The sequence below is a fragment of the Lynx canadensis genome, chromosome C2 (genome assembly GCF_007474595.2).
Source record: "Lynx canadensis isolate LIC74 chromosome C2, mLynCan4.pri.v2, whole genome shotgun sequence".
NCBI lineage: Eukaryota > Metazoa > Chordata > Mammalia > Carnivora > Felidae > Lynx > Lynx canadensis.
This window is the reverse complement of record NC_044311.2, coordinates 100,403,575-100,429,091: the sequence shown is the minus strand read 5'-3', so window position 1 is coordinate 100,429,091 and position 25,517 is coordinate 100,403,575. Positions and strand designations below refer to the sequence as shown.

Below are 25,517 nucleotides of genomic sequence, written 5' to 3'. Positions count from 1 at the left end.
TTTTTTGTCTTTAAAATTTTAGTCTATAACTGTTTTTCTTTCTCCAACTTTAGTGTCTCATGGAAGGTCATGAAGCCTTTCATGGAAGGCTCTTTCGGCATATATGTATAAAATCATTTTTGTGAGGCACAGCAAGTGGATGTAAGTGGCAAGCAGTTTATGGTTTGCATTCATTCAACATGTTATTATTAACTGCCTACTATGTGTCAGGCAGTATTCTGGACACTGGGATCCATGATATCCAACATGAAGCTTACCATACAGTAAGGGGAGACAGGTGACAAAAATGTGTATAGTATGTTACATAGTGCTATGGAGAACAAAGCAGGCATGGGGCTCCATCTCGTTAAATGTGAGGTCATGACCTGAGCTGAAACCAAGAATCGGATGCTTAACCAACTGAGCCACCCAGGTGCCCCAAAGAGTTCAATATTTTTTTAAAAAAAATTTTTAATGTTTATTTATTTTTGACACAGAGAGAGAGAGACACAGAGCATGAGCGGGGGAGGGGCAGAGAGAGAGGGAGACACAGAATCCAAAGCAGGCTCCAGGCTCTGAGCCGTCAGCACAGAGCCCGATGCGGGGCTCGAACTCCCGAACCAAGAGACCATGACCTGAGCTGAAGTCCGAAGCTCCACCAACTGAGCCACCCAGGCACCCCAGAGTTAAATATTTTTAATAATTTTATTACACCCAAATGTGTACTTAGTCTCAGTGTCCTAATGGCATACATCCTTAACTTATTTATTTTTTTATCATTGTTGCAAACATTTCCAAAATAACTAAAACCCAAAGGTTCTGGACTCGCTCACCACCAGATTCTTAATGCCTCATCAGGGCAGCAGAATCTCAGTACCTCAAGTGACTCTCGCAACTTGGGTAAGGAACAGGAGAGACTGCAAATCTGTCTCTTCCATCTCTCCAAAGAGCAGATGGATCTTTTTTATGACATCCAGAACAGGAAAGGCCCCATTCCCAAAAGCTCTGTCAAATGTTTGAAATTCTTTTCAGGTGAAATAAATGTGATTCCATAATAAGCCATAAGCCCTACAGTGAAGATCCTCAAACATTGTTCTAGTCAGAATGTAAATTAGAATATCAGATTGTTTCCCTAGGGGTTGAGAGTTAGAAATGCTAAATAAAAAGAATTCTTTATAAGGCAAAAAGCATGCCCCTGGGGGAGTGGAGAATGGGAGAGGGAAGACAGGAAATATTAGGGATAGACTTGGTGGGTAACACCATTTCCCAGAGGTCAAGGCTGGTCCTCTTCAGCATGGAGGTTAAATAAAGCTGTTCCTTTCTTGGACCACTTTGAACAGCCACCTAAAATTGTGTGATTGCATATTTCTGCAAATGGAAATCATGTAAAAAAAATAATTGGGGGCTCCCGGATGGCTCGGTTAAGCATCCCACTTTGGCTCAGGTCATGATCTCAGTTTGTGAGTTCAAGCCCGGCAGCAGGTTCTGTGCTGACAGCTCAGAGCCTGGAGCCTGCTTCAGATTCTGTGTCTCCCTCTCTCTGACCCTCCCCTGTTCATGCTCTGTCTCTCTCTCTCTCAAAAATAAGTAAACATTAAAAAATTTAAAAAAAAAAGCACCTGTCAAATAGCTTTGAATTTATTGCAAACAACTGGGAAGAATGACCTAAGTGACAAAAATATTGACTCAAGTCATGGTAAAACGATAAACCCTTTAATACACAAGAGTTGATTTCTATTATTCTCCATCCTTCTTAGTGCCTGGTCTGACTTCCAGATGTAACTGAAGAGCAATCAATCCCTTTTGCAAACTCACTTTCAGCTGACTTTTTTCCTTTCTTTTCTGAGCCTGAGTGGGGGATGGGCAGAGAGAGACACACACAGAATCCGAAGCCAGCTCCAGGCTCTGAGCTGTCAACACAGAGCCTGATACGGGGCTTGAACCCACGAACCGTGAGATCATGACCTGAGTCGAAGTCCGAAGCTCCACCAACTGAGCCACCGAGACGCCCCTCGGCTGAGTTTTTAAGGTCTCATTTACCTGAGCAGGATTAACTCCCGCTCCAACTTAAAGTTCCTCTGATTCTTCTCCCAAGAATAAACAAATATTCATTGAATGTCAGTTTCAGGCATGTAACCATAGGGAACACTTAGTAACAAGGTAAAGTCCTTGTTGTCTCAGAGCTTACAGACTGTGGGGGAAGAAGTTGTGGTGAAATAAGAAATAGCAAAAAGGAGTATTGAGGCTTATAACATGTCACCCGCATTTGTTTAGGGCACACACATTTTTATTTGCTCTTAAAACATACCGCTGATATAGGAAAGAGACTCTGGTCACATTTTATGGATAAGGCAATAGAACTGGGGGCAAGCCATTTGCCAGAGGTTACTCAAATAGAAAGTGACCCAGGCAGCATTAAAAGGAATCATGTGCCCCTCCATTAAGTAAATTCAGTACCCCCTCCTTTCCTGGGTTCCTAAAGATGATCAGCTTCCCTGTTTCATAACAATCACTTAATTGAGTATTTACCTTTGTGTTTTCCTTCTTTTTGCTTTTCAACGAATGCATTTTTTTTTTTTAATTTTTTTTTTTTTCAAAGTTTATTTATTTTTGGGACAGAGAGAGACAGAGCATGAACGGGGGAGGGGCAGAGAGAGAGAGGGAGACACAGAATCGGAAACAGGCTCCGGGCTCTGAGCCATTAGCTCAGAGCCTGACGCGGGGCTCGAACTCACGGACCGCGAGATCGTGACCTGGCTGAAGTCGGACGCTTAACCGACTGCGCCACCCAGGCGCCCCTCAACGAATGCATTTTGCTATGGAATCTTAGAAGAAAAATGTGGAGTGGGGTTTTGAATTGTTATATAACCGATGCCATCAGCCTAGCACCCACCAGTTTAGATGCATCCCACATAAGCAATATACTGTGGGCCATGTAAATTCACCTCCTCCTATCACCTAGGGAATAGGTGGGATTCCCCAGAGATGAATCCCTCTTCCCTGCTTCTGTGGCAAGCATCTAACCACGGAAGTTCCCAGTGCCAGTGGGAGATGGGTTGAGCTGTATGTATAGAACCACTGGCGAGTGAGAAGTGATAAGGATAAAGCACATCCTGCATCCTGTCGCTGTCACTGACTAGAGAAATATTTTAACACAGCAGGTCCAAATCAGGAGACTTTCTCCCCTTATTTGGTAAAAGTTCCCAAAGCAAAGGCGTGGGTTGGGCAGTGGGAACAGAGAATACAGGACACAGAAGGAAATAGCATACTTAGCAGGGTTTTTTTTTTTTTTTAATTTTTTTTTAACGTTTATTCATTTTTGAGACAGAGAGGGACAGAGCATGAATGGGGGAAGGTCAGAGAGAGAGGGAGACACAGAATCTGAAACAGGCTCCAGGCTCTGAGCTGTCAGCACAGAGTCCGATGCGGGGCTCAAACCCACGGACCGCGAGATCATGACCTGAGCCGAAGTCGGACGCCCAACCGACTGAGCCACCCAGGCGCCCCAGGAGTTTTTAATTTTTGTCCATTTGTTGAGCAAAAGAGCTCACGGTGTTTTGTGGAACTGCCCTGCTTTACCCCACTTGTCAAGCTGGATAATATCAGTAATGCCTCTTGGTCAATCTGGGCTCACGTGTAGACTTGTGTGCAATTCTGTGTCAGTGGAACCTGGTGTGCAAGGAGACTTACTTCCTTTCTCCGTGGAGAGGCTTTGGAGATTGGGGAGTGCATATAAATCTATTTTACTTTGGAGCGATGGAACACAGTGAAAACGCCCATGTAACCTTCTTGTGGAGGGCTACATTGGAATATATTCTTACGCTAGAAAATTACACTGATTACTCTAGGTATTTATTATCTCTTAGTTGACATCTATTTATTTTTAATGTGAAGAAACAGTAAGATGACAAGACTGGGGGGATAAATCGATGTATGTTCTCAGGAGCCCTTTGTGTTCGCTGAACATAAGACCATCCCGTTCCCCTTGAGCCCTCACTATCAGTGTTCCAGGTGGCATGATACATTGAGAAAAAGCGGCCTTCAGAGAAATGCAGGGTAACATCAGTAATGTCACTTATTTTTGGTTAGTCTTGACTTCTTCCATAAAATAGGACTCCTACTTCCTTCCTGTGTCGTCGTGTTGTTTAAATGAGAGACATAGGGGCGCCTGGCTGGCTCAGTTGATGGAGCGTGCAATTCTTGGTTTCAAGGTCCTGAGTTGGGGCCCCATGTTGGGTGTAGAGATTACTTAATTTAAATAAATAAGTAAGTAAATAAATAGCCTGAATCATTTTCTCTGCAAGATAGGTTGAGGGATGAGGGCTACAGTATTTAAATACATGTTAGAAAGAAGTACATACAACAAAGACATTGTAACATCAAATACATCACAAATACAAATGACAGCACTACAACACTAAATGTCACAGCAATAAAAATTGGTTAAAATTAATTTCTTAAAAAAAAAAAAAAAAAGGCGTCCCTGAGTGGCTCAGTTGGCTAAGCGTTTCACTTTGGCTGGGGTCATGATCTCGTCTGGGGTCATGAGCCCCATGTAGGGCTCTGTGCTGACAGCTCGGCAGGCCTGGAGCCTGCTTCGGATTCTGTGCCTCCCTCTCTCTCTCTGCCCCTCCCCTGTTTGCCTTCTGTCTGTCTTTCTGTGTCTCAAAAATAAACATCAAAAAAATAGATTTAAAAAACTTAAAAACTAAAATCATGACATAACACAATGTATGTGTATGTCATACAATGTCATAAAAAGGTCGGATGTGTGTGTGCACGTGCATGCACACTCATGTGGGTGTGTGCCGTATGGGCAGCCTCTTTCTTGTTTGATCTGGTCTCAGCAGACCTGGGAGTGATTTAGTGACTGCCTTCAGGAATACCCAGGTTTAATATGAAGAGGATGCTGATTCACTTCTCTGTTATCTAAATAATCTGAATAGTGCTTTAAATGAACTATGTCATTGTTACTGAAGGAGGAAACTGTGTGCATTCATTAACAAGTGGGTGTTTTCAAAGTTAAGCTCATTTACAAGGAGGAAACTGACACCTAGAGATAATCTAATATGTCCCATGTTACCCAGCTCACTCAAAACTGGGGCCTTAGAGCAGCTCCCTAGCACTGGGGCACCCATTTCCCTCTCTATTACGCTCTCCTCATTCTGGTTTGTTGCAGGGTAGGGGAGGTACTGGTCTATCCCACCAAAGGCCATAGTGTTGTAGGGTTTTTTCCCCATAATACCCGGGATTCATTGTCTCTCCACTTGGAAAATGAAGAGGTGGACACAAAAGGAACAGCAGGCAAAAGTTTATTAGAATATAAGATTAGAAAGGAAGAATAGTATGTCTCCCCTTCACAGAGAGGGGACATTCGAAAGTGAATGTCCGAGCACTATAGGCAAGGGTTCTCGTTTCATAAGGTTCTGGTCAGCCCTGCCCCTTCCCCTCTCCCTTGTTCCTTCTCAGGTTCTATGCTTATTGGCTGGATAACTCTAGGTGCTGGGTTGTCCATTCTGATTGGCTCATTTCCATTGTACGAGGGGTGGTCTGTGGCCATATTTAGGTCTTCTGTCAAATTCCAGAGGGGAAACCTGAGGACCAGTAGGTGGTCTCTGTTATATTCTTAAGAGGAACCTTATGGCCTGGGGGTTTGCTGTGGTCAGACACTCCCAGCATTGTTCCAAAATACGTGTTTTTCCTCACCCAGGGACCTCAGATCCTAATCTTTCCCTCTCTGCCTATGGAATCCTATCTTCTCGTATCATAATAGGGCACAAAGAATAAAATGCCCTAAAAGTGGCAAGCTGAGGGAATGAGTTCTGAGTGAGGAAACTTAGCCTGAAACATATCCTTCAGTTGAAACATTTTTCTGACTTAATGTTTGTTTTTCACAGACTTCCTTATCAACACTTGGTGTAGCACTGAAATTCCATAATTATTCAATAACCAAGAAGAGCGTGAAAGGCTGTGACCATGGATGGTGGGAAATTAATGAACAAATGTAAGTGGGTTCCATATGTAAAGAATCTGATGAAAGGCCTCACCTAAAGGTTCAAAGCCTTGGATCCCTTGTCCCCGAAGAGTTTGCACTTAACGATTTACAGAGAGGGAAACTGAGGGATACAGGAGTTAAATAACTTGCTCAAGGTCACTCAGCTCATATGTGATTAAGTCAGGATTCAAATCCATGTCTTATGGCTCCCAAGTCCTGGCTGGGCCACTGCTCTTTGCTGCTGGGCTATGGGAGTGCACCCTCTATACTTTACAAAAATAGCTTGGCAGATAAAGTCTTTCAAACCATGGAGCCCTGGAGGAAATAGTAAATAGGAGTCCTGGTGATACAAAAATTAAAAGCCATTAGCCAACTGTGTGCAGTAGGAGAGGTTGGGTCAGTCTGGCTGTATCCTGGCGCATGGGTTGAGGCTGATTAGAGAAATCTAGGTGTCTGAACTTCCCGAACTGACCCAGGATCTCCTCACTCTCACCCTTAATTTGCGTCTTAGTTTTTTTTATTGTTTATTTGCTTCTAAAGTTGTACTAGGTCTTGTATTTAAAAATAGAGAATGTCCTGTCTTTGCAGCAGAATAGCTTCTAAGTTTACTTTGAAGGAAGAATTTTTGTGAGGTTAGCCTAAGGGATTTGCCTGCTAATTCTTTGCTCACTGTTAATCCATGAATGAAACTTTCCTTTTCTAAATGATTTTCCTGAACCGCCTTCTTTCATTTCCTTTAGACGCTCGGATTATGTGCTATGCAGTCATAGGTTCTGCCTTCACTGGAATATATCCTATCTGATTTAAGAGTATTCTTGGACCATTATTAGATGTGCCTTGTATTCCTATTGGAAATGATTTTGAATCAGGATCTGTTGTGCAGGAGACAGAAAACCTGGGTTCAAATTTGAGCTCTGTAATTTAGTACCTATATTAACTAGGACAAATTACTTAACCTCTTTGATTTTCAGTCTGTAAATGAGGTAATAATTCTTACTTGTTAAGGTGGGATTTTTTTGGTAAGGATTCAATGAGATAATGCATACCACACACCAAAAGAAAATATTAGTCATTATTATGATAAGTGAGATTGTTTGGGATAGAGTTGTTGAATCACTATGTTATACACGTGAAACTATTGCAACATCGCGTGTCAAAAAAAAATTGCCTTGGAAATTACTTTGGATGGATAAATACTATAGAATGTGCCCCCCCCACCAAATTTTATGAATGCTGCATTTTGATACTTAATTAGATAGAGGTTGAAAAAACAACTCTTCACAATTCTTTTATAAAGTTATATGCGTAAGATAGAGCTATAATTCAGAACTAGATACTATTTTTTTTCCTTCTAAGTAACAACTGCTACCACCTAGGAAGGGTTGCTGTCAAAGTATGAGCAGGATTTTCTTTTTTTTTTTTTTTTTTTTTTCAACGTTTATTTATTTTTGGGACAGAGAGAGACAGAGCATGAACGGGGGAGGGGCAGAGAGAGAGGGAGACACAGAATCGGAAACAGGCTCCAGGCTCTGAGCCATCAGCCCAGAGCCTGACGCGGGGCTCAAACTCACGGACCGCGAGATCGTGACCTGGCTGAAGTCGGACGCTTAACCGACTGCGCCACCCAGGCGCCCCAGGATTTTCTAACAAGGAATCAGAATCAGGAACTCTCTCTGCTTAAATACTTTCCCTGAAGGGCTGGCTCTTCAGTTTGACTGAAGTTTGGCTGGCTGAAATCCTATCAGATTCTTTTGATGTTAGTTGCACCCTTAGGATTTAAAATGCCAGCCTTTCCCATTATCAGTTCTTTTCATCTAAAAAGGAAAGGCTGTAATTGAACTAACTTCTGACACCTTGCTGAAAAGTTGCCTAAAGGCATTGGGTTTGGAAAGGGGAAGCAGAAAAAAGTAATGCCGCCACCAGGATGCCCAGTGATTGTGAGTTCAGAGAACATGGGAATAGGGTGTAGCCGCTCAGGGCAGCTACAATGCAACATATGACCCTAAAGGAATGGATGTCCTTTCGATGAAGTTTTGCAGAGCAAAGTTCATGAAGGGAAAGCTGTTGGTGCACTAGAAAGTACCAGGGTTTATTTATTTATTTATTTATTTATTTATTTTTCCAAGCAAAACAAAATCATATGTAATGGTCTTAAATGCAAAAGTAAAAACAAACAAGAAACAAAAGCAAAAAACAAAGCAAAAGAAAATGAACAGAACAGTACAACCCAAAAATGTCAAGACAGTTATGAAGAAAACTTGGGAGGGTTAATCTTTAGATTTAATACCAGGGGGACTTGTGTCCTAATCCTGCTTCCACTTTCTTGCTATTTTGAACTTTAACACGTTACTTCACTTATTTACTTCTTGGTTTTCTTACCTGTCATGTGCCTGTACCTGTAAACTGACTCTTGTTGGGTTTCTCCAATTTCTCACTTTTTTTTGTTGTTGTTGTTGTTAACTTTTGTTCCCTTAGCTACCACTGTGCTCCATTCCGTACTGTTCCTCTCTAAACTCCAGCCAAAACATGTGTTCAAAGAGTCCTTGACTCCTCCTTAACATCCCGGTAAGATTGATCTTCGTGAGAAAGCTCTAGTAAATGCTAATGGAGAGCACAAATAAAATCACTATGAGACACCAATAACAATAATCATGTTTTCAGAACACAGGAATCTGATCCCAAGATGACCAGCTGGAGTAGAATCTGGCCCCAAAAGGTTAATGTGGATGCCAGGTGCCTCTCAGAGCCTGGCTCCCATTTGACAAAGTGACCACCTACCTATGGCTGTTATCTCTTCCTCTGTTCCAGGAGCTAGTCTACCAGCCCATCAGGGCCTGAAATTTAACTAACTGCAAAAGATTCTTCCTGAAATATAAATGAATACTTTCCTCTTTTGAACCTTAAAGTCATGGGTTACCTCTGTGGTCCTCCCGCAGAATGCCAGCGTCTGATCCCTGGAACTTTTGTGGTTCCCACGTGTTTTGGCAGCTAGGAGTGATTGGCATTCACAGATTCCACTCCTCAACCCATGTGTTTGCTGTTTCGCTTTGCGACCTTGCAGGTTTCACCCTGGAAAGAACTTTGCCTACACAGAGCAAAGATCTAACTTATCATAGGCCCCCAGGGTAATAATATTTCATGTTCTACTAACCACAGTGTTCATATAATTAGAATTCCTAACAGGAGAGACATTTCCTCTTAGGACAAAATGTAAGAAAAGTCAAGGTAAGGAAATATTGCAGACAGACATTACTACTTTGAAATTTTGCCAACGACAAGCCTCAGAGCGCACCTCAGTTTTCACTTTAGTTTGAAAAAATATTGCATGTGCTTTACTTTAAGTGTTTCTGGGATTCTTTGCATATTTTCAGCCTCAGCTCATGGATTCCACTCTGCTCCATAGGTAGGTTTGTGGGCAAAAGCAGGCACTTCTTACTGTTACGTGGTTATTTATGCAGAAAAAAGAGAAGACCCATACTTCTTCTGTTTATAAGTGTTTGTGAGCAAAACAACAGGTAGCAGTCAATAGTACCTCAGCTGTATTTAGCAGAGTAGAAAATCGAGGGGACAGAAGTTACCCAATCACAGAGACTTAGATAGAATGGACAACTACTGTTAGCTCTGCCATAAGCATCTCTGCTTACAAAGCCCCAAGTACCAAAGTATTAGTGAGTTCGCGGTCAGTGGGAATGCAGCTGGCAGACCCTCTTCCCTGACTCTTGTCTCCTCAGGTACTGTGGCTCCTACATGGATCACCAGACGATTTTCCGAGTGCCCAGCTCGCTCGCTCACATTCAGCTGCACTGCAGTTCAAGGTTTTCCGACAAGCCACTGTTGGTGGAATATGGCAGTTACAACATTAGTCAACGTAAGCCTGGGATTGGCTCTTTAGAAAAATCTTAGTACATGGTTAAACAGAGGCTAATACTTTATAACTCTAAAACTTGAGAAATTATGGAATAAAAACTGATTTATTTATGGGGCGCTTGGGTGGGTAAGTGTCTGACTTCAGCTCAGGTCATGATCTAATGCGTCGTGGGGCCGAGCCCCACGTCAGGTTCTGCACTGACAGTGTGGAGCCCTGCTTGGGATTCTCTCTCTGCCCCTCTCCCACTCACTCTCTCTTTCTCTCAAAATCAATCTATCAATCAATCAATAAACAAACTTGAAAAATGGATTTATTTCTGCTATTTACTATTATATTTTATAATAATACATAAATAAATATAAATGTGTTATATAATTCTGTTATAATAAATTCTGTATTTATTATTGCTACAGTTTAAATTATAGAAGAAATAATAGAATTATTACAATTGAAAAATAGTTTCTTACATAATTTCTGAAATATGAGACAAGCTCATCTCTTTTTTTTTAATGTTTATTTATTTTGAGAGAGAGAGAGAGAGAGCACATGCGCACACAAGCAGGGGAGGGGCAGATAGAGAGAAAGGAGAGAGAGAATTTCAAGCAGGCTCTGCATCGTCAACAAAGAGACCCATGTGGGGCTCGAATTCATGAACTGTAAGATCATGACCTGAGCCAAAATCAAGAGCCAGAAACTCAACCGAATGAGCCACCCAGGAGCACCCCCCACTCCTTTTTTCAAATAGGAACAAATCCATTTCTTGATTTATTATTTTTACTATTCATAAATCTTTGTAAATATGATGTTTATAAAACATTTGGTGGATCACAGGGCAACTGTTGTGACTCACTTTGGCCCATGACCCATACAGACAGCTGATCAGCCCTCAAAATGTTGCCCTTCACACCGAGAACCACTGGAACAGTAGCCAGGAAGTGGTCAGTAGGAAAAGCAGTGTTTGAGGGAAGCCTTTAGAGCTGGAGAGAGTAGATATTGACTCAGGAAATTCTCCACCCATTTTAAAAGGGGGCAAGTAAGGGCTAACCATTTAGAAGGCCATGAGGATAAGACTGACAGAAAGCTCATTTAGAACCTTTCTTCTTTGCCAATATACCTGCTTCTGGATCTGAAGTATTACATTTCTGAATATCAGAATATTACAATTTTCAGCAAGAATTTAGGTGAATAGTGAGCCATTTTATTTATTTTAATTTTCAATGTTTATTTATTTTTGAGAGAGAGAGAGAGAGCATGAGCAGGGGAGAGGCAGAGAAAGAGGGAGACACAGAATCTGAAGTAGGCTCTAGGCTCTGAGCTATCAACATGCAAGGCTCGAATTTATGAACTGCGAGATCATGGCCTGAGCTGAAGTTGGGCGCTTAACCCATTGAGCCACCCAGGTGCCCCATGAGCCATCTTACTTTTAATTGTTTCTTCAAACTATGAATATATATGTTTTGTAATTTTTTTAAAAAAACATTTATTTATTTTTGAGAGACAGAACGTGAGTGGGAGAGGGGCAGAGAGAGAGGAGACACAGAATCTGAAGCAGGCTCCAGGCTCTGAGCTGTCAGCACAGAGCCTGACGCAAGGCTCGAACTCATGGACCTCGAGATCGTGACCTGAACTAAAGTCAGACGCTTAACCTACTGAGCCACCCAGGTGCCCCAAACCATGAATATTTTCTAGAAAGTCTCCATCTTGTGCCAGTGAGATAGTGGTCTACCTGCCCATGCATTTTTCCCCATTCTTTTGCCCAAGGGGAGTGTCTTCGTCAATTTGGGTTATTCTACCACAGACTGGATAGCTTGTAAAAAACAGAAACTTATTTCTTACAGTTCTGGAGGCTGGAAATCTGAGATCAAGATGCCAGCATGGTCAGGTGAAGGCTGCCTTTGGGTCACAGACTTGTATCCTCATGTACGGAAGCAGTGTGGGAGCTCTGTGGGGCCTCTTTTGTGGGAGCTCTGTGGGGCCTCTTTTATAAAGGCATTCATCTTATTCATGAGGCCTCTGCCTTCATCACTTAATCTCCTCCCTAAGGCCCTACTTCCTAATGTCATCACAATGGACACTGGGTTATCAACATATGAATTTGTGGGGACCACAAACATTCAGACCATAGCAATGAAGAAGGATTTATTGTTCCTAATATATTTAGCTATAAGCCCAGGATTTATCAGGCAGGGAATGGATCTTTGATGAGTAGCCTGGTTGAAGTGGAGTGGGAGGTAGAAGGCAGGAGTCCTGAGTTTTAAGGACAGTTGCTAATCTCTGTAGGTCCATGTGTCTAAGATCAGTGGTTACTAATATATTTGAGGACAGAAGTCGCTTGATAATGGAATTAAAAGCAGACTCCTCAGAGTAATGCATCTGATCGTACGGGACTCAGAGGCACCAGAAGGCCATTTATAATTCCCTGGGGAGTCTAAAGACTGCACATCAAGCATGCTGGACTCTCTAAAGTATCTTCCAGCTTTCACTTTCTCCAAGTCAATGACAAAGCCGGTTTGCTGAGTCAATGAAAGAGGTAGTAGAAGTTTGATTGGACATGTGACCTGGATGCAATGCCGACCCAGAGCTTCTGGTGGGTTAGGTTACTTTCTTTGCTCTCCTAAATTCACCTTTTTCGTCTCTCAGTTACCACCTATAGCTTGATCTGATGGAGCAATTGTGTAATTACTATCACTATATCGCCAATTCCTTGATCACCTAACACGTCGTCGTTCTTTTTTAGTGTGGTCTGATGACTTTTAGGGACTCACACAAGATTTTCTGTGTTTTATCATCTCTAGCCTGTCCTGTTGGATCTTTTAGATGCTCCTCTGGTTTGTGTGTCCCTCAGACCCAGCGATGTGATGGAGTAAATGACTGCTTTGATGAAAGTGATGAGCTTTTCTGTGGTGGGTATTCAAAATTTACTATGGCTTTCTTATGAAGAAATAACTTTTCTGGGCCATGGTATCTACTAGCATATATCATGGGTCTTTGTAGCTGTTATCTATTGTTGCATAACAAGCGACCCCAAAACTCAGTGGCTTACAACAATCATTTATTCTGGGCCATGCATCCAAGGGTTGTTTAAGATATGACACATCTAGCCTGGGCTCAGCTGGGTGGCTCTGCTTTAAGAAGATCCCCATAAACATGGTTCTTTCCAGGTTGGGGTCAGGTCTACTCCTTATGCTCTTTTCCTCGTTGAACTGTTGGGCTAGCCATGGCAGGGTAGAGGTAAAGGAAGGGCGTGCAAAAATGCGTGGTTCTTCTTAGGTTCTGGGCTTGGAATTGGCACACCATCACTTACATTATATTCCATCAGTCAAAGTGAGTCATATAGCTAAGGCCATAGTCAAGGGTCAGGGAAGTTTATACCGCACACTCTGGGGGCATGGCAAGGATTGGGAGTGTATAATACTACCACAGGGAGTGAGAATTTGTGGCTAATAATGCAACCAACCACAATCTTAAACTAACTATCCTATTTTAAAGAATAGATCTTTTATCTAGAGAGAAGCTCAGAATCTGCAGAGAGTAAACTCCTTGAGCATGTTCATTTATGGAACATAGTCATTGTGAATGAAAGAATTATTATTATTGCTATAATTACCAGTGTAGTTTGCATCAACATTGCATCTGCAATGACTAAAGGGTGGGGTATTGGATATTCTTATTTTGGATAGAGATTCTCCTTCTGGTTTTTCATTACTATTTGCACATCATTCTTGAGTCTACCTCTGGTTTCAGGGAGTAATATGGGGAGGATAGTTCACTGGACCATATGACACGATTGGCAACACTTTCCCCTAAAGATCTGGAGTTTAATTCAAATACAATTGTGATGCTATTTAATTTCTTCAAATACAATGTGTGAAGCTATTTAATTTCTTTCATATTCTTGGAGAAATGTTATAGTTAATATAACATAACTAACTGAAAACAATTCTAGTCATGAAGAATAACCTATGGTTCCACACCTTTATTTTGTTTTTGGCAAAACAGAATAAAAATCTCTTAACTTATGGCTCATTGACCTTTTCAATCTACTGCATTTTCTGTTGTTTAAGAAAATAAATACTGGCCATTATACAGTGACTGAGGTTGCTGGTATTTTTTACACTATTATCATTTCTGCTATGATGCTCCAAACAAAAGTGATTATTGTTACTTTATAAGAAGGACTGTTTCTGGTAATCATTTATCACATGTGATTATCATAATCATCGCAATGATTATTTACCATTGTGCCATTTTGGAAACCATTCTCTAGGAGTCAGCTAGGTACTCCCGGAAGCTCAGTGAGCTATTTCAGGGTAGCAATATCCAACCTTTGCTACCTTCGGCCCCCAACAAGAGATGCCGCTGGAGAAACAGGAGCAGATAACAAAAATGATCACTTTTCACAAAACCGGAAATGTCTAAGGAATCATACCTTCAAAGAATGCTTGCTAATATAACTGTGCCTGTCACTTGTCCAAAGACGGTTCATGAAAATATTCCAAAGAACAATTGTGGTAAATTTACAATGCTGTTTCCTGATCCAGGAAATGGATTGCTTGGGGTAAAATCAGTTTTTTTGTTTTTAATTTTAGAGACTGCGAGAGAAAGCATGAGCAGGGGAGGGTTAGAGAGAGAGAGAGAGAGCGAGAATCTTAAGCAGGCTCGACGCTCATGACTCCCCAGAGTCATGACCTGAGCCAAAATCAAAGATGGAAATCAAAAGTCAGATGCTCAACTGACTGAGCCACCCAGGTGCCCCAGGGCAAAATGATTTTAACAAGAGTTTTCCTTACACACAGTCTTTTAAGATCTCACATTTGTTAATCTAGGTAGCAAACCTTTAATGAGCACCTACTTTGTACTCAGGGACTTGAGGTGCAGAGATGAACACAACAAAAACCCTCAATCTAAGGACACTCCCATTTTGTTTAGAAAGGTAGAGAAGTTCCATTTAGATAACAGCTTATGACTTTTTGTTTTCCTTCAAAGAAAATCTCACGATGCATTTAATTGTAATTAGGTAAACAAATTGCCAGAGTTTAATAGATTTATGCAAAAGCAAAAATCCAATTTGACAAACTCAAAGCAGTTTCAACCTCTGCTTTTCTCATGCAGGTGTCAGTTTGACGAAAACACGCTTTTTATTTTATGTAAGTCATCTTAACCATCTGCCGCGTCGGAGGGGCGCTGCTGGGTCTCAGAGGCCGGCTGATGTTTCAGGCTCATGAGCTTTCTGTCTGTTCTCATTCCAGTGACTCTTAAACCTGCTTGCAACACCAGCTCCCTCAGGCAGCATGGCCCTCTGGTCTGTGACGGCTTCAGGGACTGTGAGGATGGCCGGGATGAGCAGAACTGCACTCAAAGTGAGGGAGCGTCCTCTGCACTTTGATGTGTTTCCTGTACATTCTTCTAAGTCAGAACCGAAATACCTCTGCAGGGTTGGGCAATTGACTTGCCCCGGTTTTCCCAGGACTTCCCCTGTTCCCGAGGAATCCTCTTGGCCCCAGGAAAGAGGGGACAGTTGGTCACTCTAACTTGGGTGGAGTATGTGTATTGTGTGTGTATGTGTCCATGTGAATACTGGAAGATTTTCATTGCTTACTTGCTTTTAATGCTGTTCGAGACTAACAGATCCTGAGGATGTGATATGGTGGGACTTGCCACATACCATGATAGGACATGTCCTATTCTAGCCCCTACAGAAACACATGCCACGGGGGATGTGAATAAATGTGCTGTGATTCACAGAGCCCGCCCATTTTCCCCCCTACTAGTATAAAAGGATTGAATATGGTATTGATTTTTGTTCCAACTTTTCTTGGAGTACAAGACAAAGTAACTTTTTTTTCTTAATATTTATGTTTGAGAGAGAGAGAGACAGAGTGCAAGCGGGGGAGGGGCAGAGTGTGAGAGGGAGACACAGAATCTGAAGCAGGCTCCGGGCTCTGAGCTGTCAGCACAGAGCCCGACGCAGGACTTGAACCCATGAAACATGAGATCATGACCTGAGCCGATGTCAGATGCTCAACCGATTGAGCCACCCAAGCGCCCCAAGACAAAATAATTAATAGCAAAGAGGCCGTGGCCTAAAGCTACCGATATAGCGAACTTCTTTTCATCTCACCTCTAGTGGAAGAAAGGAGAGACCATCTGATTGCTTCTCAACAGGTGCACCTGCCTTCCTCTACTGAGGTGAGGGGACTGGTCACTGTTAGGGTTGCTGCATCGCCCTCAGCCAGGTTTCCCAGAGCAGCAAATACCGATGCTATGTCTACACCACTCTTGCAGGATGGAGCTGAGTGTCATTCAGTCAAGTCTGTTTCTGGGCAGGAAAAACTTCTTCCCTCTTCTGTTCATTTTTTAGGCATTCCATGTAACAACAGAACTTTTAAGTGTGGCAATGATATTTGCTTTAGGAAACAAAACGCACAATGTGATGGGACTGTGGACTGCCCAGATGGAAGCGATGAACAAGGCTGCAGTGAGTAGAAATATGTTCCTTCTGACTCCCTGTATTCCTTCCTCAGTTCACCAGTTTTTCATCTGCATTCCCTTCTTAGTGTAAATCGCCCTGGCAAAAGTTGCCACGGGTTCAGGGAAGAATAGTAAATATTGGTGAACTGCATCTGAAATGGTTTCTCAAAATTAAAAATTCTGGGGGTGCGTAGGTGGCTTAGTCGGTGAAGCCTCAGACTCTTGATTTTGGCTCAGGTCATGATCTCACGGTTTGTGGGATCGAGCCCCACATCAGGCTCTGCTCAGACAGCACATAGCCTGCTTGGGATTCTCTCTCTCTCTCTCTCTCTCTCTCCCCCACTGTCCCTGCCCCATTCACAAATGCTCTCTTACATACTCTCTAAATAAATAAATAAGCTAAAAAAAGTTCTAGAATGGATTCTATCTGCTTTCTTGATAACAAGCATTAAAGCACCTGATGTTTGTAATGAGAACTTTCACATTCTAATAATTCTAATTAAGGGAGAAGTTCATAAATAAAAAAAAATCCATTAGAAAAGATATAGATATGGGAACACAGCAGATGACTGTTATTTAGGCCTTATGTTATGATCAATGCCAAGGGCTGCTTCTTTCTTTAACTATCACCTGAGAACTGTAATCTGCCACATGTTATTATGTGGTCTATAATTGTCCAGGTGGCAACTTGTTAACTATGCATTGTTATCAATACTATTTACACTGGAAAATAATTGCTCTGATAACTAGTTTTTCTTAGTACATTTTCATTTGTCTTGGACTTAGAAATTCTCTCTCAAATGCTTCCTCTCAAATCAGCACCACTCCAAAGACGCTCTCAAATTCTATTGCTTTTCAAACTAATCTTTTCCTCTCTAATAAAAGGCTACTGTTCATATCAGGGCATCTGTTGCTAACAAGTCCCCTCCTCCTGTCATGCGCTTTATTATATGGAGACTCTCGGTCCTGGCCTGTTTTCGGAGCGAGTGGTTTATTGGTGCCTTTTCTCTAGATAAACAAGAGGTTTCAAGTTGCTTGCCTGGTATGTCAGTTCCCAATGTAGCTCGAAACCTGGATTAGTTTCCAGTATTTCTTCCAAGTCTGCTTTAAAATCATGTGAGCCTTCTTTCCTAAAGGCTGCAGCAGGAGTCTCTCCACCCACCACCGCATCATTGGGGGAACTGACACCCAGGAAGGGGGTTGGCCTTGGCAGGTCAGCCTCCACTTTGTGGGATCTGCCTACTGCGGAGCCTCGGTCATCTCCAGGGAGTGGCTTCTTTCTGCGGCCCATTGTTTCCATGGAAACAGGTAGGGTATCTCAATTCTTACTCTATGATGGCACCCTCTCTCATCACAGACCACGCATCTGCCCTCAAGTTGTGGAAGGAAGCTGCCCTTGGAGACATTCCATCAGTGCAAATGGTGTGTGTGTGTGTGTGTGTGTGTGTGTGTGTGTAGGAGTGGGGAATGGGCACCGGACTTGTATTTAGAGTCGAACAGTAAAGATTCTGCACCCAATTTCCAATGTGGTGGTTGGCAGGCGGGTTCCCACACCACCAAGCAATTCTCTGACACCAGTTGACTGTCTTACAATTTGACTCAAGTTTGACCCTATCTATGTGTTAGATAGGGTCAGATTAAACCTGGTAGGACCTGGAAGACTGTCCTTCCTTCCCTACTTCAACCAGTGGTAAGTCCATGTTGTCACCAATCCTTCTGGCCCACTGGCTATAGATTGGTGACTCCAACCATCCGTTCCTCGGTTTGATTGATTTGCTAGAGCAGTTCATAGAACTCAGAGGAACATTTTACTTTCTAGATCACTGGTTTATTGTAAAAGGGTCTAATTCAGGAACAAGCAGATTGGAAGAGAGGCACAGGGCAAGGTTTAGGGAAAGGGCAAGGAGCTTTCACGCCCATTCCAGGTGCACCGCTCTCCCTGAATCTCCACGTGTTCACCAACCCGGAAGCTCTCTGAACCCTGTCCTTTTGGGTGTTTATAGAGGCTTCATTACAAAGGCACGATTGACTAAATCGTTGGCCATTGGCGATGGATTCAACCTCCAGCTCCTCTCCCCTCCTCAGAGGTCAGCAAGTGGGACTGAAAGCTCCAACCCTCAATCACAGTGTTGGTTCTCCTGGCAACCAGCCCCCAGCCTTAAGGTGGGGTCCAAAAGTCACTCATTAACGTAACAGTGTAACAAAAGACAGCTTTGTGACTCTAGTCACTTAGGAAACTCCAAGGGTTTTTAGTTCTGTGCCAAAATGAGATGAAGACCAAATACAGTAAAACCTTGGATGGCGGGTAACTTGCTCTGCAAGTGTTCTGCAAGACAAGAAAACATTTCTAAGAATTTTTTTTGATTTACATTAAAATTTTTTTAATGTTTATTTGTTTTTAGAAAAAATTTTTAATGTTTATTTATATTTGAGAAAGAGAGACAGAGCATGAGTAGGGGAGAGGCAGAGAGAGGGAGACACAGAATCTGAAGCAGGCTCCAGGCTCTGAGCACAGAGCCGATGCGGGGTCGAACTGACAAACCATGAGCTCATGACCCGAGCTGAAGTTGGATGCTTAACCGACTGAGTCACCCGGGTTCCCCTAATGTTTATTGATTTTTGAGAGAGAGAGAGAGAGAGAGAGAGAGAGAGAGAGCGCACGAGCTTGAGAACTTGCGCATGAGCAGGGGTGGGGCAGAGAGAAGGGGGCAGAGAATCCCAAGCGGGCTCTGCCCTGACAGCCCAATGCAGGGCTGAAACTCATGAACCTTGAGATCATGACCTGAGATGAAGTCGGGCACTTAACCAACTGAGCCACCCAGGTGGCCCTCTAATAAATTGTAACTTGATAAATGAGCAATGTCTCGCAATATGAGTAGTGAGTAGTATGTGATGCCAAACATCACATGATCACAACTGAGCCAATGTTTTTTTTTTTCTCTCTGCCTCCCTCTTTCTCTGTGGGATTGTGGGTAATCATCTCCCAGGCTCAGATGCTCCGTCTCAGGCTGAGGTGTTTGGTAGAAATCAGTGATTTTTCAGAACGTTGGACGGTGCCCACAACTGGCACTGGTGTATTTTTTTGTCACTTCAAAGCACCTATGGACAGTCCTTTGCTTTTCCATACAAGAGGAAGCTTGAGAATGCTTTGCTTCATTCTAGGCCAGGCTGCCTGCAGATATAGACCCTTTCCTCTGCTGCCTTATTGCCAGTTACATTAAATACAGTAGATGACAAGAGTATATTAATATGTACTGTAGTCAGCATATACAATGGCCCCCATGCAGAAAAAGATTCCGTTGAGCCAAGAGACAGCAGTGATTCCATTAGTGATAGTGAAAGTCGTCCTACACAATAACCCTCCTGTCTCTTGTCTCCCTCATACCAGCCATGAAGGTTTTTAAAGGTAAGTGCAGGTGAATTTGTTCAGAATTCGAATTCTGGAAGGGCTGACAAAGAGTGGGGCCCCTTGGGAGTGGCCATGCTTGAGCAGTTATAGCAGTGGCCTTTAAGGCTTCTGGCAGATGACAAGAAGGAATTTCATTAAATTCCTGCTTATAGCACTTTGATTTCTAAACTATTTTGGAATTCATATCATTTGAATTTGGCAAAAAGATCCCCAGACGGCTGTCTTACTGGCCCTGTCTGTCCCCATCAAATGCCTTTGTCAGCATGAAGAGGAAGAATGTCACAAATTAATTCCAATCACTCACATTCTTGACCTGTGTGCGGTTCATGAGATATCAGGGGCAACAACAGAATTTCCAGCAATTTCTTAGGATGAGTGAGGGGATTGTCTGGAGTATAGAGACCATGCACCACCCCTGTGACATCTTACTTCATCTCTTGTTTTACTAGGAGACCAGGGAGGCTGAGAAAAGTGCTTTTCACCATGTCGGTGGACAGGGCCAGGGACTACAGTAGGAACTCAAAGGCAGGCCTCCTTTCCTCAGCCCTCATCTATCTGCAGATGGCTTCTATCCAAACCATGTATGGCTCTTCAAGCCACTGACTTCGTGCTCCATTCCTTTCCCACCAGGCTGTCAGACCCCACGCCATGGACTGCTCACCTTGGGATGTATGTGCAGGGGAATGCCAAGTTTGTCTCCCCGGTGAAGAGAATCGTGGTCCATGAGTACTATAATAGTCAGACCTTCGACTATGATATTGCCCTGCTACAGCTCAGTACGGCCTGGCCTGAGACCCTGAAACAGCTCATTCAGCCAATATGCATTCCTCCTGCTGGCCAGAAAGTACGCGGTGGGGAGAAGTGCTGGGTAACTGGCTGGGGCCGAAGGCACGAAGCAGGTGTGTGTATGAATGAATGGTCATACCCTCCCCTTCCAGATAATACTAACTTTTGCTGATGTAGTGCTATGGGGTTCACAGAGAGGCTTGTTTTTTTTTTTTTTTTTTTTTTTTAAATAAAGTTTATTTATTTATTTTGAGAGAGAGAGAGAAAGAGAACACAAGCAGGTGAGGGACAGAGAGGAGAGACAGAACCCCAAGCAGGCTCCTCGCCATGAGTGCAGAGCTCGATGCGAGGCTCGAACCCATGAACCATGAGATCACGACCTGAGCCGAGATCAAGAGTCAGACGCTTAACTGACTGAGCCACCCAGGCGCTCCACGGAGAGGGTTTTTGTATATGGTCTCACTTGAGCCTCCTGATGATTCTGAGAAGTAGAATGGAGGAAGGTGTTACTATTCCTGTTTGGTGATGTTCTTCCCTTATCCCCAAAAGAAGCAAGACCCACCTCATGAGGGGGGTGGTCTATGAACAAGGCAAGATTGGATCGATAACATGGGCCCTTTTCAAACTTTGAGGGGTTTGTTAGGTTTTCCACTACAGAAGAGCAACTCCTCTTTACTTTGAAGTTCCCTTTCATCCAAAGAAGTGATTCCTTTTCTTAAAGAAGAGAAGGACACCCACACCCACACCTCCACCCTCCCTCCACCCTATTGTGTCAACTCACGGAGGACTATCTTGAGGACTATGCAAATATGTCCTTCACAAAGGTAAGCCTTCCAGGTAGATGAGAGTCAGGGCTGAAAACCAGCCTGCCTTCAGCTCCCCAGACGGCACATTCGGTCCTGAGGGTTACATCAGCCTAGAATCGGTCCACCCAGAGGGTCTGCCTCTTTGCAATTCCTTCACTGGAGCAGGCATCTTTATCATTATGCACAAAGGTCAGGGTGGTAGGAAAGTCCCTGCATCTGCTCTGGCCAAGGCTTTTCATGGTCTAGGCTTCATGGTTGATTCTGAATATGTAGTGAGGGGGAAGAAGCCACAGCTTTGTGAGCACCTCCCCAGAGGTTAGTGCTAACGCTTTCCCTTATCTCCCATGCATCTGATTCCTAGGCAGCCATTTCCAAATCTTGGATCTTACCCTTGGCCTTGTCTTGACACTCTCCAAAGATGCACTGTGGGCAGCTTCTCAAGGGCTCAACTGCCTTCATTTAGTTAATGTGGTCACAGTAGCCTGCTGGGATCTCAGGGTCCTAATGAGGGAGGGCAGCTAACTCTGGCTCGAACACCTACAACCTATTAGGACTGTGCTCAGGGCCTCAACCATATTATTCTGTATCGCAGGAGGAAAGAGTCTATTCAACCAGCTTATCATGAGACATTTTCTTTATAAGCGTGAGTGTGCCCATGTTTATTTTTCTGAATCATCTTAGACAGGTTAAAAAGGAAGTGAAAGGGCTATAGTCAAACTGATGTGATTTATGGTTCCCGGGAGTCTCCCATAGAACAGTTTATGTTGCTCCACTTAAGGGGTGGGCCTCTCGCCCGGCGAGTATTGGTAACTGCTGTGACTCACAGTTCTACCGAAAGCAGGAAGTACGTGGTTCAGGGGTGCAGATGATGGAGTCAGACCTTGGGTCAGAATCCTGGCCTGTTACCTCCTAGTTGTGTGCCATTGGCCCAGTCCCTCTCTTTCTTCCTCAGCAAAAATGGGGAGTATAAAAGAATTTATGTTAAGAATCGCCGTGAGGATAAAAGGAGATAATGTGAGTAAATGGTCTGATAAAACCCTGAATAACTGTAATCATCACCATGATTTCCACTTCCAATGTGTTTTCCAGACAATAAAGGCTCCCCTGTTTTGCAGCAAGCGGAGGTGGAGCTCATTGACCAAACGCTCTGTGTTTCCACCTATGGGATCATCACTTCGCGGATGCTCTGTGCGGGCGTCATGTCAGGCAAGAGAGATGCCTGCAGGGTAAGCCATGTTAACTTTCTTGTGCCTAAGAGGTTGCACTTTCCACAAATGCTTTCACGTTTCATTTACGTGACACGGGGAAAGAACTAGGGCAGGTATGTCCCTTAATTCAGATATGTTTTTTTATTATTATTATTATTTTTTTTAACGTTTATTTATTTTTGAGACAGAGAGAGACAGAGCATGAACAGGGGAGGGGCAGAGAGAGAGGGAGACACAGAATCTGAAACAGGCTCCAGGCTCTGAGCTGTCAGCACAGAGCCCGATGCGGGGCTCGAACTCACAGACCGTGAGATCATGACCTGAGCCAAAGTCAGACGCTTAACCGACCGAGCCACCCAGGCGCCCCCTTAATTCAGATATTAATTATAATCTCGTTGGCTAAGATCAGGGAAAGGTGGTTAAATGATTAGGTCTAGAAAACTCAGGTTTCTAGTTCCTGTGTATTTTCCTGCAACATTTAGAAAATGAGGTTAGGATTTATCACTCTGCCGTGATTTATTTTCTTATAACCGAAAACTAAACAACAAAGCAGTTCTCCCTCTCTCTCCCTCACGCTCCCTCGATGGCTCGCGGCGTTTTAGGGTCCTTAAGGGCCACTTACCTTCTGACATTCCAGGGTTTTATTCAGTTGCTCCATTGATGCATAGGCGGGGGGATGGGAAAGAGGGGCAGGAGAGGTGACAGAGGCCATTCATTTGTCTGCCTCTGGTTAGGTGGCAAAGTAGGAGTTCATCTTCACAGAGACGTTTCTCTGAGTCTCAGATTCCAATCTACACAGATATGGAGCTATACGATTGCCAGAAAGCATACAGCTGGGTCAAAGGATGAAGAGGGTAGTGGCAGCCGTTCCTACGTCTCTCCACGACCTTAGCCATCAGGCCACAAAAACTCATCTTATTATAATAATGAATTTGCCTCCTGAGCTCCTTTTTTTTGTGGCAAGCACTGTGCTAGATCCTTTACATAAATCCATTCAAATCATTCTTTCATGCCCATTGTACAGTAAAGGAAGCTGGAGCACAGAGAGGGTGAGAAAATTACCCAAGGTCACACAGCTGGTAAGCAAAGGCCTGAGCTGGAATGTGAACCCTTCTCTCTCTAATGCTAAAGCTGCTGTGTTTTGGCTGCTTCCTGATATGACCTGTTCCACAGGCCACCAGAGCTTAGAGGTTAAATTAGACTGAGTAGAGTTGATATGGTGACAATTAAAATAAAAACAGCCCACTTTCTCTACTAGTCAGAATTCACGGAATCAGAGCTAGAATTAGGGGGTGGGATTCAGGGGTGAAGTTGGAATGCTTTTTTGTCTTTGCTTCTGGCTGAGTTGCAACTTTGCCTGTCCTCCAGACTACACAAATTAAGCCCAGACGTCATAATTTAAAGGATGGATATTGTAGGAATGGTGTTTAAACTTTGAATTATTTTGGTCTTTGCTTTGTGGAGTTGAGATATCAGAAGGGACTCTCAAATGGGGGCCATTTGTCTGCGAGGGCTGAGGGCCGGTGTTCCTTAGGGTTTTGCCTCGGGTCGTGGGGCTTAGCTAACCAGACAGGACCTCTTCGTCTTTCATTGTCAGAATCACCAGCTAACCATGGATTTTCATGGCCCAGAGGCAGAGGTCCACTTCCCAAGATAGCCATGGCTCACGAGGTTGCTGTCAGGGCTAAATGACCCAACGTAGTGCTTGGCACGTTACTCTAAATAAACGTTAGCCATTATTATGTTACTACAATGACTGCTGCTGCTGCTACTAAAGCTATTTCCACAACTATTGAGGTTTGTTCGTTCTTTGGAGTATGTGAGAGTTGTTTCCCCTACAAAAAAAAAATTTTTTTTAATTAATTTGGTTTTTCTTGGGAGAGAGAGAGAACAGGGAAGGGGCAGAGGGAGAGGGAGAGAATCTTAAGCAGACTCCCCGCCCAGCACAGAGCTTAACACGGGGCTCCATTTCACGACACCGAGGTGCCCACCCCTGCTCTTAAGAAAATTCTAAAGATATTCTTGGCCTAAAGATTTAAGTTTTTTACAGTAAATGCAGTGTTTTGATTTTAGGGAGAATAATTCCAGAATGACATTAGCAGCTTCACGTTATTTCCTGACTCTTCCCCAAACTATGTAATAATTAGCCAAGTGAAAACTTTCCGAAACGAGAGTTTTGAATACAGCCCATTAGACGTATCAATGACAAAATCGATGATCATGGGACATATGCGCTTCATACTTATATTATCTTCTCGTGTAGGGAGATTCGGGTGGACCTTTATCTTGTCGAAGAAAAAGTGATGGAAAATGGATTTTGACTGGCATCGTTAGCTGGGGACATGGATGTGGAAGACCAGACTTCCCTGGTGTTTACACAAGAGTGTCAAACTTTGTTTCCTGGATCCGTAAATATGTCCCTTCTCTTTCGTAAAAGTACAAGTTGGGGTTTTGACTATAATTTCTGTGACAGATTCTTTTAAAAAGAATGTACTAATTATCAATAAAATGAGACCTAATTTTTTTTTCTGTAAATTTCAGATTACATACACTTGGTATTTATTGAAGACAAATAAATTAATATGTATTTTATTCCATGAAAAATTGCCTCAAGGATAGAGCTGTATTTATTTATTTTTTTATTTGACAGAGAGAGAGAGACAGCTAGTAGGGGAGGGGTAGAGAGGGGGGGATCTTAGGCAGGCTCCAAGCCCGACATGGGGCTCCATGCAGGGCTGCACGTGGGGCTTGATCTCAAGAACCTGGGATCGAGACGTGAGCTTAACCGGCTGAGCCACTGACACGCCCCATAGCTGTATGCATTATTTTTAAATATTTTAATTTATTTTGAGACAGAGAGAAAGCATGAGGAGGGGCAGGGAGAGGAGGGGGGAGAGAAAGAGAGAGAGAGAGAGAGAGAGAGAGAGAGAGAATCCCAAACAGGCTCCATACTGTCAGCACAGAGCCCAATGTGGGGCTCAAACTCAGGAGCCAC

At 43.2% G+C, this 25,517-nt stretch overlaps 1 protein-coding gene across 2 annotated transcripts in view; it reads left to right on the top strand.

The window, feature by feature from the left end:
• The window catches only part of TMPRSS7 (transmembrane serine protease 7), a 35,795-nt gene extending 10,764 nt beyond the window's left edge, over positions 1 to 25,031 (top strand). For both annotated transcript variants that reach the window (XM_030329824.1, XM_030329825.1), the window contains 9 exons: positions 5,877 to 5,983; positions 9,706 to 9,842; positions 12,638 to 12,745; positions 15,092 to 15,202; positions 16,204 to 16,320; positions 17,450 to 17,621; positions 20,353 to 20,621; positions 22,404 to 22,540; positions 24,786 to 25,031. In XM_030329824.1, coding sequence (XP_030185684.1) covers positions 5,877 to 5,983; positions 9,706 to 9,842; positions 12,638 to 12,745; positions 15,092 to 15,202; positions 16,204 to 16,320; positions 17,450 to 17,621; positions 20,353 to 20,621; positions 22,404 to 22,540; positions 24,786 to 24,956 — 1,329 coding nt within the window. In that variant the 3' untranslated portion in view covers positions 24,957 to 25,031. The remainder of the gene's footprint in view (positions 1 to 5,876; positions 5,984 to 9,705; positions 9,843 to 12,637; positions 12,746 to 15,091; positions 15,203 to 16,203; positions 16,321 to 17,449; positions 17,622 to 20,352; positions 20,622 to 22,403; positions 22,541 to 24,785) is intronic.
• Positions 25,032 to 25,517: the final 486 nt, after the last annotated feature.